At 42.7% G+C, this 15,466-nt stretch overlaps 1 protein-coding gene across 1 annotated transcript in view; it reads left to right on the plus strand.

Annotated features, from left to right (window-relative positions):
- The window catches only part of LOC111970945 (protein kinase X-linked), a 22,097-nt gene extending 7,304 nt beyond the window's left edge, over positions 1-14,793 (plus strand). Inside the window, exons 3-8 of the mRNA XM_023997715.2 lie at positions 578-841; positions 2,857-2,976; positions 7,933-8,028; positions 10,922-10,979; positions 12,498-12,575; positions 12,759-14,793. Of these exons, the coding sequence (XP_023853483.1) occupies positions 578-841; positions 2,857-2,976; positions 7,933-8,028; positions 10,922-10,979; positions 12,498-12,575; positions 12,759-12,884 (742 nt within the window). The 3' untranslated portion in view covers positions 12,885-14,793. The remainder of the gene's footprint in view (positions 1-577; positions 842-2,856; positions 2,977-7,932; positions 8,029-10,921; positions 10,980-12,497; positions 12,576-12,758) is intronic.
- The last annotated feature ends 673 nt before the right edge of the window (positions 14,794-15,466 follow it).

A 15,466-nucleotide genomic window follows, 5' to 3' on the forward strand; every position in this document is an offset into this window, starting at 1 on the left:
GGAATTCTTACTGGTTGGTAGGTGATCAAATACTTATGTCATGCAATAAAATGCAAATTAATTACTTAAAAATCATACAATGTGATTTTATGGATTTTTGTTTTAGATTCCGTCTCTCACAGTTGAAGTGTACCTATGATAAAAAATTACAGACCTCTACATGCTTTGTAAGTAGGAAAACCTGCAAAATCGGCAGTGTATCAAATACTTCTTCTCCCCACTGTATAAATAATATATGACATTAAGCAGAAGTCTTTATCCAAGGTGACCTCCCCTACAGTGAGTGTATACGTTTCTAGAATATGTATGTGACTAGGGGTGGTGAATCCCATGACCTTGGTGTTGTCAGCACCGYGCTCCTACCCACTAAGCCACACAAGGCCACTTTCCACTTGTCCTCTACAACCGTTTTGACAAGGCCCATGCCACATACTGTAAGCTGTGCAAACACTGACCAGACTACCGTGTGGTCTAACTCTCTACATCCAACCACTGTTACCTGACCAATATTTGTGTTTGACTAGAGTCACCTTGTTCAAATGTACCGGTGTGTTTATTTCCTGTTTATACCTTCCAGGTTCTGGACCCACCATGACGATCGTTTACTATACATGCTGATGGACTACGTCCCAGGCGGCGAGCTGTTCAGTTACCTCCGTAGCCGCGGCCGCTTCAGCAACACCACGGGCCTCTTCTACTCCACGGAGATCGTGTGTGCCATCGAGTACCTCCACTCCAAAGAGATCGTCTACCGAGACCTGAAGCCGGAGAATATACTGCTGGACAGCGAGGGACACATCCGCCTCACGGACTTCGGCTTCGCTAAGAAGCTCTCGGACAGGTATGATGTAATGCCGTAGAGTACAACTTTATTGTCCATCGAGAAACGGAAATGTGTCTTTGGACTGTGTTATTATATTTCCTACTTCCCTGAGACCACACACACCCTAGAGACTGGAGGCAGCACAAGGTCAGCCGCAGAGCAGCGTCCCAGTATGAGCTGTTCGTCCCTATAGGTATTATCCCATCTGGGAGCAGGTGTACTGCACAGCCAGGACATCCTTAATTGTTAGACATTATGCCCCCTAACAAGTCATTACCAGGATATTATTAGACTGCCATGTTAATTGCGGGAGTGAATGCTGTTTGTTTTTCTGTCTCATTGTAAGACTATAACACGTTTAGGAATTGTAGCCACATTTGCCTGATTGGTACAGTAGGGATATAGATATCCTTCCTGAAGTTGTCATTTTACACATCCATATAATATTCACAGAGTGTATGGAGGGGAAACCTCGCTCTATCTAAGATGGAATCCAAAAACATGAGAAAAAATGCGAAGATGAGATGGAAATTGCCGTTATTTTGTTTTTATATTAGCGTTACAAGCAGCTAGTCCTCTTCAGTAACCTCCGTCGGATTGGAAAGCTGCAGCACTCCAGTTAAAACTGTTTTTGTATCTGCACTGCAGTAGTGTAGTGTTTTGCAGGGAGCCTCGCTGAACACAAACCTGACCCACTGACATGTAAACAAAATGGACTAAGATTACATTTTCTATGGCCGGGAGAGTAAAACAGATTTGGAGTAGATGTGTCTCTGATGTGCAACTTGTGACCCACTTAAAGAAATGGAAGGCAAAAGGAATTGCCTCGAATGCGGCGAGGGTGTGAAGAACAAATGAATGAGCGAAGTTGGCTGCCTTGCCACTGGTGGTGTTCCTCGTCTGTGTGCGCGTGCTTGCGTGTGCGCGTGATCAGTTTGGAAGGTGAAACGATACCCCACTGTTGATGCTTCCACAGTGCCACCTAATGGCAGAATGGACCCGCTTTAGGTTCTAGGATGTGCTCTGAGGTTACCGGTTTATTAGACTAGCTTTGCCAGTCGTAGAGCAGCACTCTGTCCAGAGAGTACTCTGAGTCTGAGGTAAATCAGATAAAGGTTGCATGCCACAAAAAAATGTACAATGCAAGCTGCATTTTCCGCACTGCGACCAGTGTCGTTCACATCAAAATCTATACTAATGGTGGAAATGTACGAATTAAATCAGGGACCTCGAGCCTGCTCCTTAAACAGAGTAACCATTTGCATACAAATTAACCATCACCACGGCAACTGACCAAGAGTTATTTTCCAAAGGGCCGTTTTATTTATTTTTCTTCAGAACATAAAACAAATCAGATGAAAATGATAGTTTGTTGTGTGATATTCTGCTCCCCACTTCAGATACCCTCCCTGCTGGCCTGAGAATAGTGATCCAGGGTTTTWTATGTCCTCCAAGCAGTGTTAATCAGCTGTACTATTGAACCAAAGACATTGATCTACCAATAACACAACCAGAACCAATACTTCCAGCAAACTAAAGCTCCGTCACTGTTGGATCCATATACCACCCGATAGTCCTGTGAGATCAGGCTACACACGCTGTATTAGTTATACCACGTCAATGTACATACTACTGTGAGATCAGCCTGCATAGGCTACACTACTACTGACTGAAGGACCAGTTGACTGACAGCTGATATTATTGTGAGAGCAACCTACATACAGGACACATTACTTTACAAGACTGGGGTTGTCTTTCCCTGCATGTAACAGAAGTCTCCTCTTCTAGGGTAAACTCATTGGAATGTGCAGTGTGTGCTGCGTACAGGGTGACCCTTGGGGAAACCTAGGCTTGGATTGATCATCAGTCAGCTGTTATTGGCTACACATCCAAAATGAACGTTGTACGTGCGCGCGTGTTCCTGTGTTCTGTTGTAGTAACGTAACATCTCGAATGTAAATGGTTCAAACCTAATATTGTTTCTCTTTGTAATGTCTCTTTCTCCTTCGGTCTCTCTCCATCGCTCCGTTCAGGACGTGGACTCTGTGTGGAACCCCAGAGTACCTGGCCCCAGAGGTCATCCAGAGCAAAGGTCATGGCCGTGCGGTGGACTGGTGGGCCCTGGGGATCCTCGTCTTTGAGATGCTGGCTGGGTGAGTAGTAGTGTCCTGTCCTCTGACTGAATGGGAAGGACTGGTGTTGAGCTGAACACTAGTGTCATGAGTCCTGACTGGGAAGGGTTTTAACTGAATACTGTAATGTCTCCTGACAGGGCAGGGTTGAACACCAGGGGGCCCCAGTCCACCAGAGGACAAGATGACTGTGTGGTAGTAGCAGGGGTTGGGGGCAATTTCATTTATATTCAGAAAGTAAACTAACATTCCAATTCTTCTCATTGATTTCTTTATAAAAACATATTGGAATCGGAATTCCAGTTTACTTCCTGAATTGAAATAGAATTGATCCCTTGCTAGTGTAGTAGTATGTATGAAGAGTGGCTATCCTCTATGGACAATGGGCTCTGTCTATGAACATTGGGTAGTATCCAGCAGAATGTCTGTGGCGAGTCAATGGAGAGACAAGTGTGCTTTTATTCAGAGAGTTGACCTTATGATGTTACGTCACTCTGTAGTGGGCTTAATTCCAAGACCAGTCTGCCTTGTGTTTCTGTGATGACAGAGGTGGACGGTCTTAAGGATGAAAGGAAGGTTACAGATTGAAGAAAGGTCAAAGGTAACTTATTCTGACACATTCCCACCGGTGTGTGATCTGTGGAGACCAAGGTTTCATAATAAYAAACTCTGGTGGCTTTAAGCTATGCTCTCTCATCTGAGAACCCCACTCAGTCACTCATTAAATCAAGGCCTACAGAAGCACTGCTGAAGTAGGATTTCTATAGACAGGCCGTAGTTGTACCATAGCTTAACGACGCCGGGTCTGTGTTTCAAATGGCACCCTATTCCCTATGTAGTGCACTACTTTTGAACAGGATTCTGTTCAAAAGTAGTGCACTACATAGGGAATAGGGTGCCATTTGGAACACTGGCAGTGACGCCGGGACGTTTAGCTATGGTACATCTGCGGCCTGAAATTCTATTTCAGCAGTGCTTCTGTAGAGTACACTGGCCTTGAATGAATGAATGAATGAATGAATGACTCACTGACTGAGTGAATGTCTGCTAGCAACATATAGCATCACTCACGTGGCCGGCTGCTCTTCCGCTCCTCTTTGAGACGAGGGAACCAAGTTAAATGATTTGTTCTATATAGCCCAGCCTACACATGAGTTAAGTGCTTGCTTTTTGCTTATAATCCACATGCATTTCTGCAGGCGTCACATAGGCTACATATACTAGGCTAAATATATAGGTAGCCTATGTATGCACTCACTGAACTGTGAGTCGATAAAAGTGTCTGCCAAGTGCCATATTATTAAGCAATAAAGCACGAGGGGGGGTGGTATATGGCCAATATACCACGGCTAAGGGCTGTTCTTGGCAAGACACAACGCGGAGTGCCTGGATACAGCCCTTTGCCGTGGTATATTGGCCATATATCACGAACCCCTGAGGTGCCTTATTGCTATTATAAACTGGTTACCAACGTAATTAGAGTAGTAAAAATAAATGTTTTGTCATACCCGTGGTATACAGTCTGATATACCACGGCTGTCAGCCAATCAGCATTCAGGGCTTGAACCACCCAGTTTATAATATTACATAGACAATGTGTTGGCTCATACAATCCATGGATGCAAGAGAGAAGGGCTCTGATAGTGTTATGTTCAGTACACTATCATAGAGGTTCCCAACCAGGGGTACTTGAAAAGATTCATGAGACCATAGGCCTACTGGTAAAATACTCACGAGGGGGTAAATCAGGGGTACTCCAGGCAGAGCAAAATTCAGTTGGTGGTACAGTAACCGAAGAAAGGTTGGGATCCACTGCCTATCATGTGAATTAGCCGCCCCTAGAGGGCACTAGTTGTTATAACGTCAGGACAGTACACAGGATGGGTTTGGGTGTGTATTGTTTGTTTTGCTATGGAAATGTAGCATAGCCCTTATCCCCAGAATGGGTAAAAATGTTGTAAAATCAGAGATTTGACTTCTTATCTATGCCTTTTGAATAAAATGAACATTGATAGGCCTAGTATTTAGCAGCTAGACGTTTAAAACAATCACGCTGCTTTTCTTCACTACATGGCTGAACAGTTGGGAAAATAGCATCTGTAACATGAATTCGATTTATTTTCATTTTTTTATTTGATTAATTATCTTTAGTGTTTACCATATTTTTAAAATCTGTATGAATATAGAAACATGAGTGGTAGTGAAGTTGTCAGCGACTCAAAAGTATTTTTGTACGTCCCTCCTCACATCACCCTAGTATATTCATGTGCCAGTGGAGAATTCAGTGGCCTTGGGCTTCTAGTGAGGAAAAATGTGACCTTCTCCTTAGCATCCGTCACACGGGTCTTTGAAGTGTGCGCACACACTCAGCGCTCCAGGAGACAMAAGCTCCCTTCAGAACAACACGCCCTAAAGGTTGCCTGCCGCGTAACTGTTTTGTCAAAGGTCCTGTAGCTTCCGTAGTGGAAGAATGTAGAGGGGGGCTACTGAAAGTTACGTGGTGTGGTGTGTTTACACACTCCGACATCCATCCGCCCCAGGGTCCTGACTTCTGGGAATAATCATGACGAGGTCACCTGTGCACTGGGCTCCACACACACTCAGTCCAGCCCAGTCCGCCTGTATCTTGCACACACACACACACACACTAACACACACCGACATACACAGACAGTCCAGTAGGCTTGTATCATCCTGTATCTAATCCTGCCTGGTGGGGGAGCCTGCTCTCCTTAATGAAAACCTGTGTGTGTGTGTGTGTGTGTGTGTGTGTGTGTGTGTGTGTTCCTCCCTCCCACTCACATCACATCTTCTCTGGTCAATGTAGCCTATTCCAGTTCCAAGCTAACCAGAAACAGTTTTAATTTCTGTTTCTCTGCAATGTGTGGAAGATGAGTATTCTTGTCAATTCTTACTGTGGCTGTGCTAGTTTAAATCTACTCCTAAACACCTAGGCCTACTCCCGCATACAGACGATCCTAACTCCTACTGCTAAACATGTTAGTAGTTCCCTGTTTTGATTGATCCTGTTTTCACCATTTCCTCCATCCGTTCCTCTCCCCATCCTCCTCCCTGTGGAATCTTGGCGACACCTCAGGTGTTACGTAAACCGTAGGTTACTGTTATATAAGAGGAGCCGAGTCTCTAGTCTCTCACTGTTCATCACTGGGGACCTAGACTAATCTACCGGCAGGAGGGTGGGGGTACCTGGGGGAGCGGGGTGGTAGACTGCACTTGGCCTCCCTCTTTACCATCCTGTAAGAGGAGGACCCATCAGGAAAGCGGCTCTCTGTTGATTCATCCTTTGGCTCCCCTCGTATTCTAACGCCCTGACTCTTCCTCTTTTTTCCCCCCTCCCTGCTGCTCTGACATTCACTGTAGAGACCTGTCCCTGCTAAAGACATTACATTCCCCTTGGAAACCAGCTTTTCTCAAGGACTTTATTCTGATCTCAGGCCATGACCAAAAATCATTACCGGGCATTATTTCTCCCTTCCTTATCCTGTCCGTCTTAACCTGTCAATAAACTGAAACGACTTTGACTGATGCGTGCCGTCTTCCACTGATGCAGTTCTCCTTTTGATAGTTGTCTTATCTGGCTTTCGTCTGACCGTCTGACTTGAATGAACCTATTGCACAATTCTCTGACCTTTTACATAAAAATAATATTGGTCTGTGTTACACATCTAACAGCCTCCAGGCCCCAATTCCACAGTCAGAGGTTTCTGTCTCCATTTTGACTGGCTCAGCTCGGCAGCCCCTGTGACAAACTGGTGTGATTATCCGGCTGTCTGCTGCATGTGTAATGCATTTAGCTAGGCTGGCCTGGCCCATTATGTAAAGCAGTCTGCACGGTTAATGGGTTGTCCAGGCTGGAGCAGTGCTGGGAAGCGTTCACCATTTAAACCATCAGAGTCACCAGAATGCAGCTGATTGGTCTGAGAAGCTACAGCTCTGTACTACACAGAGACGCGTAGGCGAGTGTGTTCACACACATACGTGTGTTTCCATCCATCAAAAATCTGCATAACAATATGTGCGTTTTCCCACCACAGATATGTTTCCATCAAAAATTATTTGTTGCGCTTTTATCAAAAAAACTTTTGCGGTTAAATTCCCAGGTACCAAAAAATAAATACTAGTAAATGGGTTTCTGTTGCATTTTCAACTCTATTGATGGTTATGTCACAAAAAAWAWATATATATATATATATAGCAAATGTTGGCACCTGCCCCCTAGTCAACAGCTCTCAGATGTGGGTAGGCTACCTACATGTATGAGATTATTATGGACTGAAAAGGCAGATGATTTGTCGAACAGCAGCCATGCATTGATCATCATGTCACCATCAAGCTCATCAGCGTGCACTTTCACCACCCTGTGATATTCATCACAACTTATTTCATCTGTAACCTAATAAACTGCATGCTTTCCCATGTCGTAGTGGGAGGACATTTTACATCATTTAGCAGATGACTTACGTTTTCATACTGGACCTCCGTGGGAATCAAACCCACAACCCTGGCATTAAAAGCGCCATGCCCTTCCARCTGGGCTACGCAGGACCACACAAAATATAATTGTGTGACACTAAGTTTACCTCAATATAATGGTTGTCAATATTTGCGCGTGAAAGGCATTTCCACTGCCATTTCTCGCATAATCAATTTTACAGAGACAAAAAGATCCCCATCCTGTGTAGTGTATTTTTCTTGGCGGACATTTGTAAAGTTTACCGACCAACTTGCTGTTTCCATCAAGCCTGTCGTGACATTTTAATCCGACGTGCTTGACTCGCATAAATAGGTTGGATGGAAACCTGGTTTATGATTCTATTTTTACACGGTGATTTCATTTTATTTCATTTTATTAGTGTTTGCCAATAGGAACAAGCATTTTGAAGGAGTTTACAAGTAATCACCGGTTGAGGAGAGATGACTGTTTTTCTGACATGTTCTTTTATTTTTTCCCTCCAGGTACCCACCGTTTTTTGATGACAATCCTTTTGGTATTTATCAGAAGATCCTCGCCGGGAAGCTGGAATTCCCGCGGCATCTGGATTTCTATGTAAAGTAGGTCGTACACACACCCAAGCACACACACACACACACACACACACACACACACCCAGGCACAGGGGATTGTGGGTGAAATAATGGGAAAGTCCCCAAAGTCTACCACTACCTCGGCACAAACGTATTCCATTATGATACATAATATACGATAAGCCATCTTATAAAATTTCGACTTGTGAGGGGAATGTATGGATGTTGCTTTTCACATTACATTTCAATCCGATTTTTAGATTTAGGTCTTGGCGTGCAGGAAACCAAATGTTCCTGAGAGAAGACTGTTATTGGAAACACAACCGCGTCCACCACCACACTCTCTACCCATAACAAACATGGTGTGTTTTGGAAATGCATTACCAATACTCATGATTAGGACCTGACAATTGGAATTTGGCAGGGCTGCGTTGTGAATACCTTTTAGTTGTGTATGTGCATCTGGGAATGTACCAAATCCAATATTTAACCTATCTCTCCAGTGCGTGCGTGTGTGTGACCACCGCATGTGTGGATGAACGTGTGTGCCTGCCTGCGCACACAGACAACGTGTGTGTGTGTGCGTGCGTGCGTGCGTGCGTGCGTGCGTGCGTGCGTGCGTGCGTGGGTGCGTGCGTGCGTGCGTGCTAACGACTGCGTCACACAGCGCAACCATCCTCCCAAACGGCAGGGTCAATTAGCCTCCCGTGCAGAAGATGAAGAGCTAGCTACGCTGAATGTCGGATGCGGGCCCTCACTAATGACACACTCTGCTGAGTTGGAACTCGTCCTTTAAACCCATCACAACCATCACACTGCTCCTCAGAACAGCTGGAGGCTGGAGTAATGTTAGGAGATTACCGGCTTTAGAAGGAGAGGAGGACCTGGGCTGCACTCAATCAGCCCTGACACACTGTCCCAACCGGATACCTGGGAGAGGCCACACACATACAGTGTTACCTAACACACGCGCACACACAGTCCCGCTGCTACAAAACACACTAACAATAGAGCCCCAAACACTCAAGCCGTCTATCTTTTAGCCACCAAACAGACAGAAGGGTTTTCTTTTTTTTTTTTATATTCCCTCGAGCTATATCACTTTGACTCATTCCCATCCATCAGAACTGATGGCTAGAACCTGAACCCGAGTTGTCTGTCTCTGGCTCTGTCTGTGTTTGTCTGTCTATTGCAGTAACTCTTTTSTATCGCAGAGAAGATAAGACGTGTTACAGTATTACTGAACAGGTGTAAGACCAACAATAAAGTGTTATATGCCATTCAAATATGGGGTGGCAGGTAGACTAGTGGTTAGAGTGTTGGGCCAGTAACCGAAAGGTTGCTGACAAGGTAAAAATCTGTCGTTCTGCCCCTGAACAAGGCGGTTAACCCACTGCTCCCCGGTAGGCCGTTATTGTAAATAAGAATTTGTTCTTAACTGCCTTGCCTAGTTAAATAATGTATATCTTTTTTTTTTATAAATATGGCATTCAGAATATACTGTATTTGTTTAGGTCACTGTGCAGCATAGCAGCATAGAAAAGTCTTGGTGTTTATTTGTGTTTATTTTCTTTCAGGCCGCCTTAGTCCAAACGGAAAGAAAGAAACAAAACTTAAACAACTAAACTAAACAACCAGATATAATCTACGAAGAAAAGATCATGGGCCTTTGTCATGGCATTGATTTTGTTATAATGTTTGAGTCACTCCGATAGCATAAAAACATGGCAAAATGTGCTTTAAAAAATTAAGAAATAATGATCTCCACCACAAGGCAAAATGTGTAGATTTCCACAAAAATGTTGTTTGGTGACTTCACCATTGGCCACACCACTGCCATTCCCACCACCTAAGCCCCATTTTGATCCAGAACAAAACTCTGCTGTGTGCTATATTTCCATAGAAATGTATAGTGACATTGTTTATCGCTTACATATTGCGTAAGATAGAACTGTCTCAGATTGGGCAATCAATTGGAGTTAAGGAAAGTTGTCAGGCTACATGACCATATTTTTATTTAACCACGGGGAGAAAAAACACTGATGTTAGAAATGTCTTTTGTGAGGGAGACCAGTGTGTACATACAATTACAATGGTCAGTGACCTTTTCTTTGACCAGAGCTTTAAACTCAGACACTGTCCTCCAGTTATAAAGTCTTTTGTAGTTCGTTCCAGGACCAAGGATTATTATAGGAGTAGGATTGTTATTATATATAATTATTTATTTTTCTTCTGGGGGGGGGGGGGGSGGGTGTTTCCCCATTTCAGTCCTTGCCGTAGGGACTGTAAAAGAGAGCCGCTGAATGAGAGCGGAGGCTGTAGGATTGTGAAGTTGTTACTTGGGAGGGTTTAAGACACTAAAATGCAGACTGTCAATATTCGGCTGGTATATTTACGTCTGCGCTGGCAGCTCGTTGGTTGTGAGATACGGCAGCTTTATTGAAAGCTGACTCTGTCAGCGCCGGCCGCATATCATCGGAAAACTTACACTKTCATTTTTTAAAAGGCATTGTGAATCATCCCAAATTCATCCCTAAAGTATCCGTACGTCAGCATCTTCATAGTTGTGAAAACGTTAACTTTAAAACCTGTCACTTTCACTCAATTAAAAGAGGGAAAGAGCGAGAGAGGATGTTTCTATCTGGATGAACCTCACACACACGCACATATACACACACACAGGATGTACCTCTCTGTTACCCCATGGCACCTTTATGAGTCTGTCAGTTTATCTGTTGTTCCAATAGCCAAGCTCATCTATCTTGTCAGCTTTTGGACGGAGACGGACCTCTTGACTTCTGACTGAAACTGCAGACGATCTGCTGTCTGAACACACACACACACACTGCTGTCTGGAGACAGTCACAATGAGTTCACACTAACAATCTGTCTCCCTGACTGTCTTTCTATTGTTTTCCAGAGATCTCATCAAGAAGTTCCTCGTCATTGACCGAGCCAGGAGGTTAGGCAATATGAAGGTGAGTTTCAAGATCCAATAATTATTTCAATAATCCAATAATTATTTTTTATTGTCCCAAGCTATACTAAAACATTACACAAGAACAGATACACAGTACTAATTAAACCAATTTTAAAGTATTTTGTTGACTCGGGCAGGTTGTGGAGTGAGTCTTCTGCAGTTTGACGTCACTGTCTCAACACTGAGACAGGAAAGGGCCTAGGGAGTGACTGAATGTCTGCATTTGGTTCCAATTAGTTGGATACGTAGAGGAAGTTGTTGTAGAGGTAGTTTGCACCCTTAAAGGCGTGGGAGGGTGCAGCAGGGGTTTAGGGTGGATCACAGAGAAACATATTTCCCCTGCACTGTCAGTAAGCCAGTTTAGTAGTTAATCACATGGTGTACTGGTTCATAGTCCTGCCATTTCAACAACATTCTATGCAAATATCAATTCTATCTTGCTGAAAAGATGCTCCCTCTTGGTAGCCAGGATGTCCACTGTAGGAGTGAAGCCAGTATGCACAAGCCATCTGCACAGGAAATGTATAGAACGCAACAGAGAAGCTGTGTTTGCACAGCGAGAACTGGAGTCTCCTTCCACAATGAACACGGGTCTCTTGGTAACACCATATTCCCTTTTAAAGTGCACTACCTTTGAACAGGGCCCAGGGGGGCTCTGGTCGAAAGTAGTGCACTATGTAGGGAATAGGGTTCCGTTTGGGACGCAGTGTCACTCAGTAGAGTGATCTGTAATTCCTCTTGAATAAATTAATTTTCTTTTTACACCACTGTGATGAATTGGCTCTCTGTCATAACAGGAGGGATTTTATTTTTAAACTGCACAATGCTGCCCATTTCTACTAGACACTGAGCGGTCCAAAGTAGGCGCCATGCACATCTTAACTCTCATGGCGGATTGATTAGTCCTTGTTTGCTTGCCTCCGTCGTGTACAGTTTGTATGTATGCCTGAGGAACACTGCAGGCCTGGCTTTTACTCAGCCACCAAAGATGGGAAAAAAAAAAAAAGTGTTTATCTGTTTCAGACTTCTAGTCCCTGTAGTCTACCGCAATTTTATGATTCATTCATTGGAATCATGTATGTATCTGGCACTGACGTTCAATCGAAGGATGAGTTCTGAGTGTTTTGAATTACACTGTTCAAAGGCATAAGAGTCAATGTGGGAGTATATGATGTCTCTTTTCAATGAAACAACTGTTGGTAAGCACAGTGATTTAAATAAACATAAATCACCACACGGTCTGTTATTAACTTGTGCCTCAAAGGGTTTTCTGAGGAAAATGTGCTAGTTAGCTGACTAGCTAGCTGACTCGAGTGGTCTAGCCACACACTCCCAGTATACAAGGAGAATCACCACAACACCGCAAAGAGTTGCGAAAGAATGAAGCGTTTTGCGCTAATTGTCATTATTTCAAACCCTTTATTCCAGACGAGAAGAACGTTATTTATCTTGATTCCAGATTGTGTTGAATAGAGCGTCCGCGGACGGCTCTGATGCACAATGTCTTCTCTTGCAGAACGGCGCAGACGATGTGAAAAAGCACAGATGGTTCAAGTCTATAGACTGGGATGGTGTACCTCTGAGAAAACTGAAGGTCTGTCACGTTGGCTATATTACACACATCAATGGGAACACATGTAAACGTACACTTTATTTTCAGTTTATACTGTTTTCATTAATCTCACCATTTAGTGTTGATGTACTTTAAAAAAAAAAAAAAAGAAGCTTTTTTTAGCTCTGTGATGTATTCAGCATCACATTGTTTTTGTTCCCGCAGCCACCCATAGTTCCCAAGGTGTCCCACGAAGGTGACACGTCTAACTTTGATGCCTACCCCGAGGACGAGTGGAAGAAAGATGCACCTGTGCCTGCAAAGGACTTAGAMATCTTCAAGAACTTCTAGAAAGGCGGAAGTAACGACAGAAATACTTCGAAAACATTTAGGTCATGTAGAGAGAGACTCGAGAACTTTTAGACCTTGGAGAAGGTGAGTCAAACTTCTAGATGTTGAAAAAATCTAGACTTCTGGATCTTGCGGAATAACAGAAAGACTGGTAAATCATCTGAGATGTCACCATTGTATGGTCAGCAAGAGAACTTCCAAGGGTCCAAGTCCCAGAACTGTATCTTGCTTGAAGACATTGAAGTGTTCCACATTGGGTGGAAGAGCAGGACAGAATTGACCTAAAAATAACTAAAAGCGCCATCATATCGCCACAATATTTATCTRGTGTTCATTTCCTTTCGTTTGAAAAAACTGAAAAACCTCAGTCCTCAGTTTCTTTGTTTCTCTGAGCCTTCTCCTGTTATGCAAAAAATAAATTGATGGTCCTCTTTGAACCAAAGGGCATTGTTACTGAAATGAATATGTTTAAAATGCAATAATCAGGAATTTTCTATTTTGTTGGGCCAAAAAGGTTCCCGTTTTCTTTGTTGGAACTTGTAGGACTCAACCAACCGAGCAAAGCTTATGATCCAAAAATGATCACGCGTACAGTAGACTCAGTATTGAGCTGTACGTTAAATGGAATTTAGATATGTGGTTACTACATCCTTACTTAGTAGATTGTACTGGATATTTGTCAATGAGAAAGTATAAAACTTGTACAGGAACGTACTACAATATCATGCCAAGCAAGCTTTGTAATATCATTTTATTGACTGGCCGCTAGTCAAATAGGCTGTTAAACTTGTCATTTTTGAGCTGTAAGTACTTGGCTATCTATCGGCCAGACATCCTTGCATGTGTGTGTCAAGGCCAGACCAGAAAGCACTTGTAAAAGGTGCCTTACTTATACTTCAGGAGCTTGGATGTATGTCGTCGTCTTTTCTCCTGACAAGCTAGTGGTACTTTTTCAACTTTTATTTATAGAACGCACACTGTTTATACTTGAGCTGTGCTGTTGAAAACGTTGACTGTTAATAATAGTAATATACGTGGGAAAATTGTTGCGTGGAAGAAGTGTAGCTTGCTACTATATGTGGAATCTGGTTCCTCCCGTATTTTTCTTCCAGTCAACTTCGTCCTATTTTGCTGTTCACACAGTAACAGAAAATGACCCTGTGTATTGACTGGTATGTCTATCTTTGTCTCTAGGTCTCTTTCACGTACTTTAAAGAACTGTAGAATACAGATCTCCAGCTGGTTTCATGTGTATAGCCAAGCAGGAAGTAGTCTCAGCAAGATGCTTGGCCATCTGCTTCAGGCAGCCAATAAACTCTTGTCTTCTCTCCACCAATCATATCACTGGCTAGTAGAAAGCACATCATGACTCGACACATCATGAGACGATCACAAACTGTATCTCGAAAAACTGTATCTCGAAAGTCATTTGTGTCCCTTTAGTCAACTTAAATTATTTGATTTGAACAATTTGATTGCTTGTTTGTCATGATTTATGTAATTTTCTTAACCAATCATGGAACAAAACTCAGTGTGAGTTTATTCGGTCCGTTTGTATTGCTTTTTTTACTTTTTTTTTTTTTTTGTGTGAAGTGTGTTTCTATGGAATTTGCTTTACAAGCCTCAGCCTTTTGCCTTTTTTTTAAGATGTTTATGTATTAGCGAAAAGAAAACAATTATGAAAGAAAAAATACTGTACTTCTAGGTCAATACAAGCATATGTTTTATACCCAATACCATTTTACCAATGCCTTTTGTCAGTGTATAGATTTTTTAAATTATTATTTAACAGCCTACCTTACAAACTTTGTATGGCCTTTTCATATTGTTAATGTTGAAGTACTGTATTTAACTTCTTCAGATACTGTTTAAAAGATCCACACAACCAGGATTAAAAACACCTCCTATCCACTGTCTCAACAACTGATTCTCTTTCCTCTCAGAAGTGTGGTTATAATATATTGTAATGTATTAATAGTGTTAACAATTTGATAATTGCTATACTTTGCTTTCTGATAGGCTAGGTGGAATTGTCTCCATATTGCTTACATCTATGTAATCGTTTCAGATATACCAGAGTACTTGGGGTGGTCGGAGCCAGGGTTAGATTTGTAATTCAGTGTAGGATGTGATTTTCTATTCCCACATTGGTTTTGTATGTAATGTAGACAATATGTAAGTGATGTGACTGACTGTTGTCTGGTTGGCCAAATGCTATTACAGTATCAAAACCTTTAATCTTCTCTATGATTCAATAGCTCTTAGCTGGCCTTAGACATGTTAGCTACCACTATTTCAAGTCATCAGACAAATTAACTTTCAGACTGTTTCCGTCGGTTGGTAATTTGTCCACAAGTTCACCGGACTAGTCTGTATCTACCCAACATTGTAATTGAGTTGTGTGTGTGTGCATGAACACTTTAAACCGCACGGCAGTCATCGATTCTGGAGCTTCATTATCCCCTCTCGTAAAGGCTCCCATACATCCAAATTCATCCTAAAGGTATAGTTTGGTCTTATGTACGAACTACAGGCACCAAGGTACCATTTTAAAGGTGCCCTATTTCAGGAAAGTCATTAGT

This window comes from Salvelinus sp. IW2-2015, linkage group LG12, assembly GCF_002910315.2.
Source record: "Salvelinus sp. IW2-2015 linkage group LG12, ASM291031v2, whole genome shotgun sequence".
In the NCBI taxonomy this organism is placed as follows: domain Eukaryota; kingdom Metazoa; phylum Chordata; class Actinopteri; order Salmoniformes; family Salmonidae; genus Salvelinus; species Salvelinus sp. IW2-2015.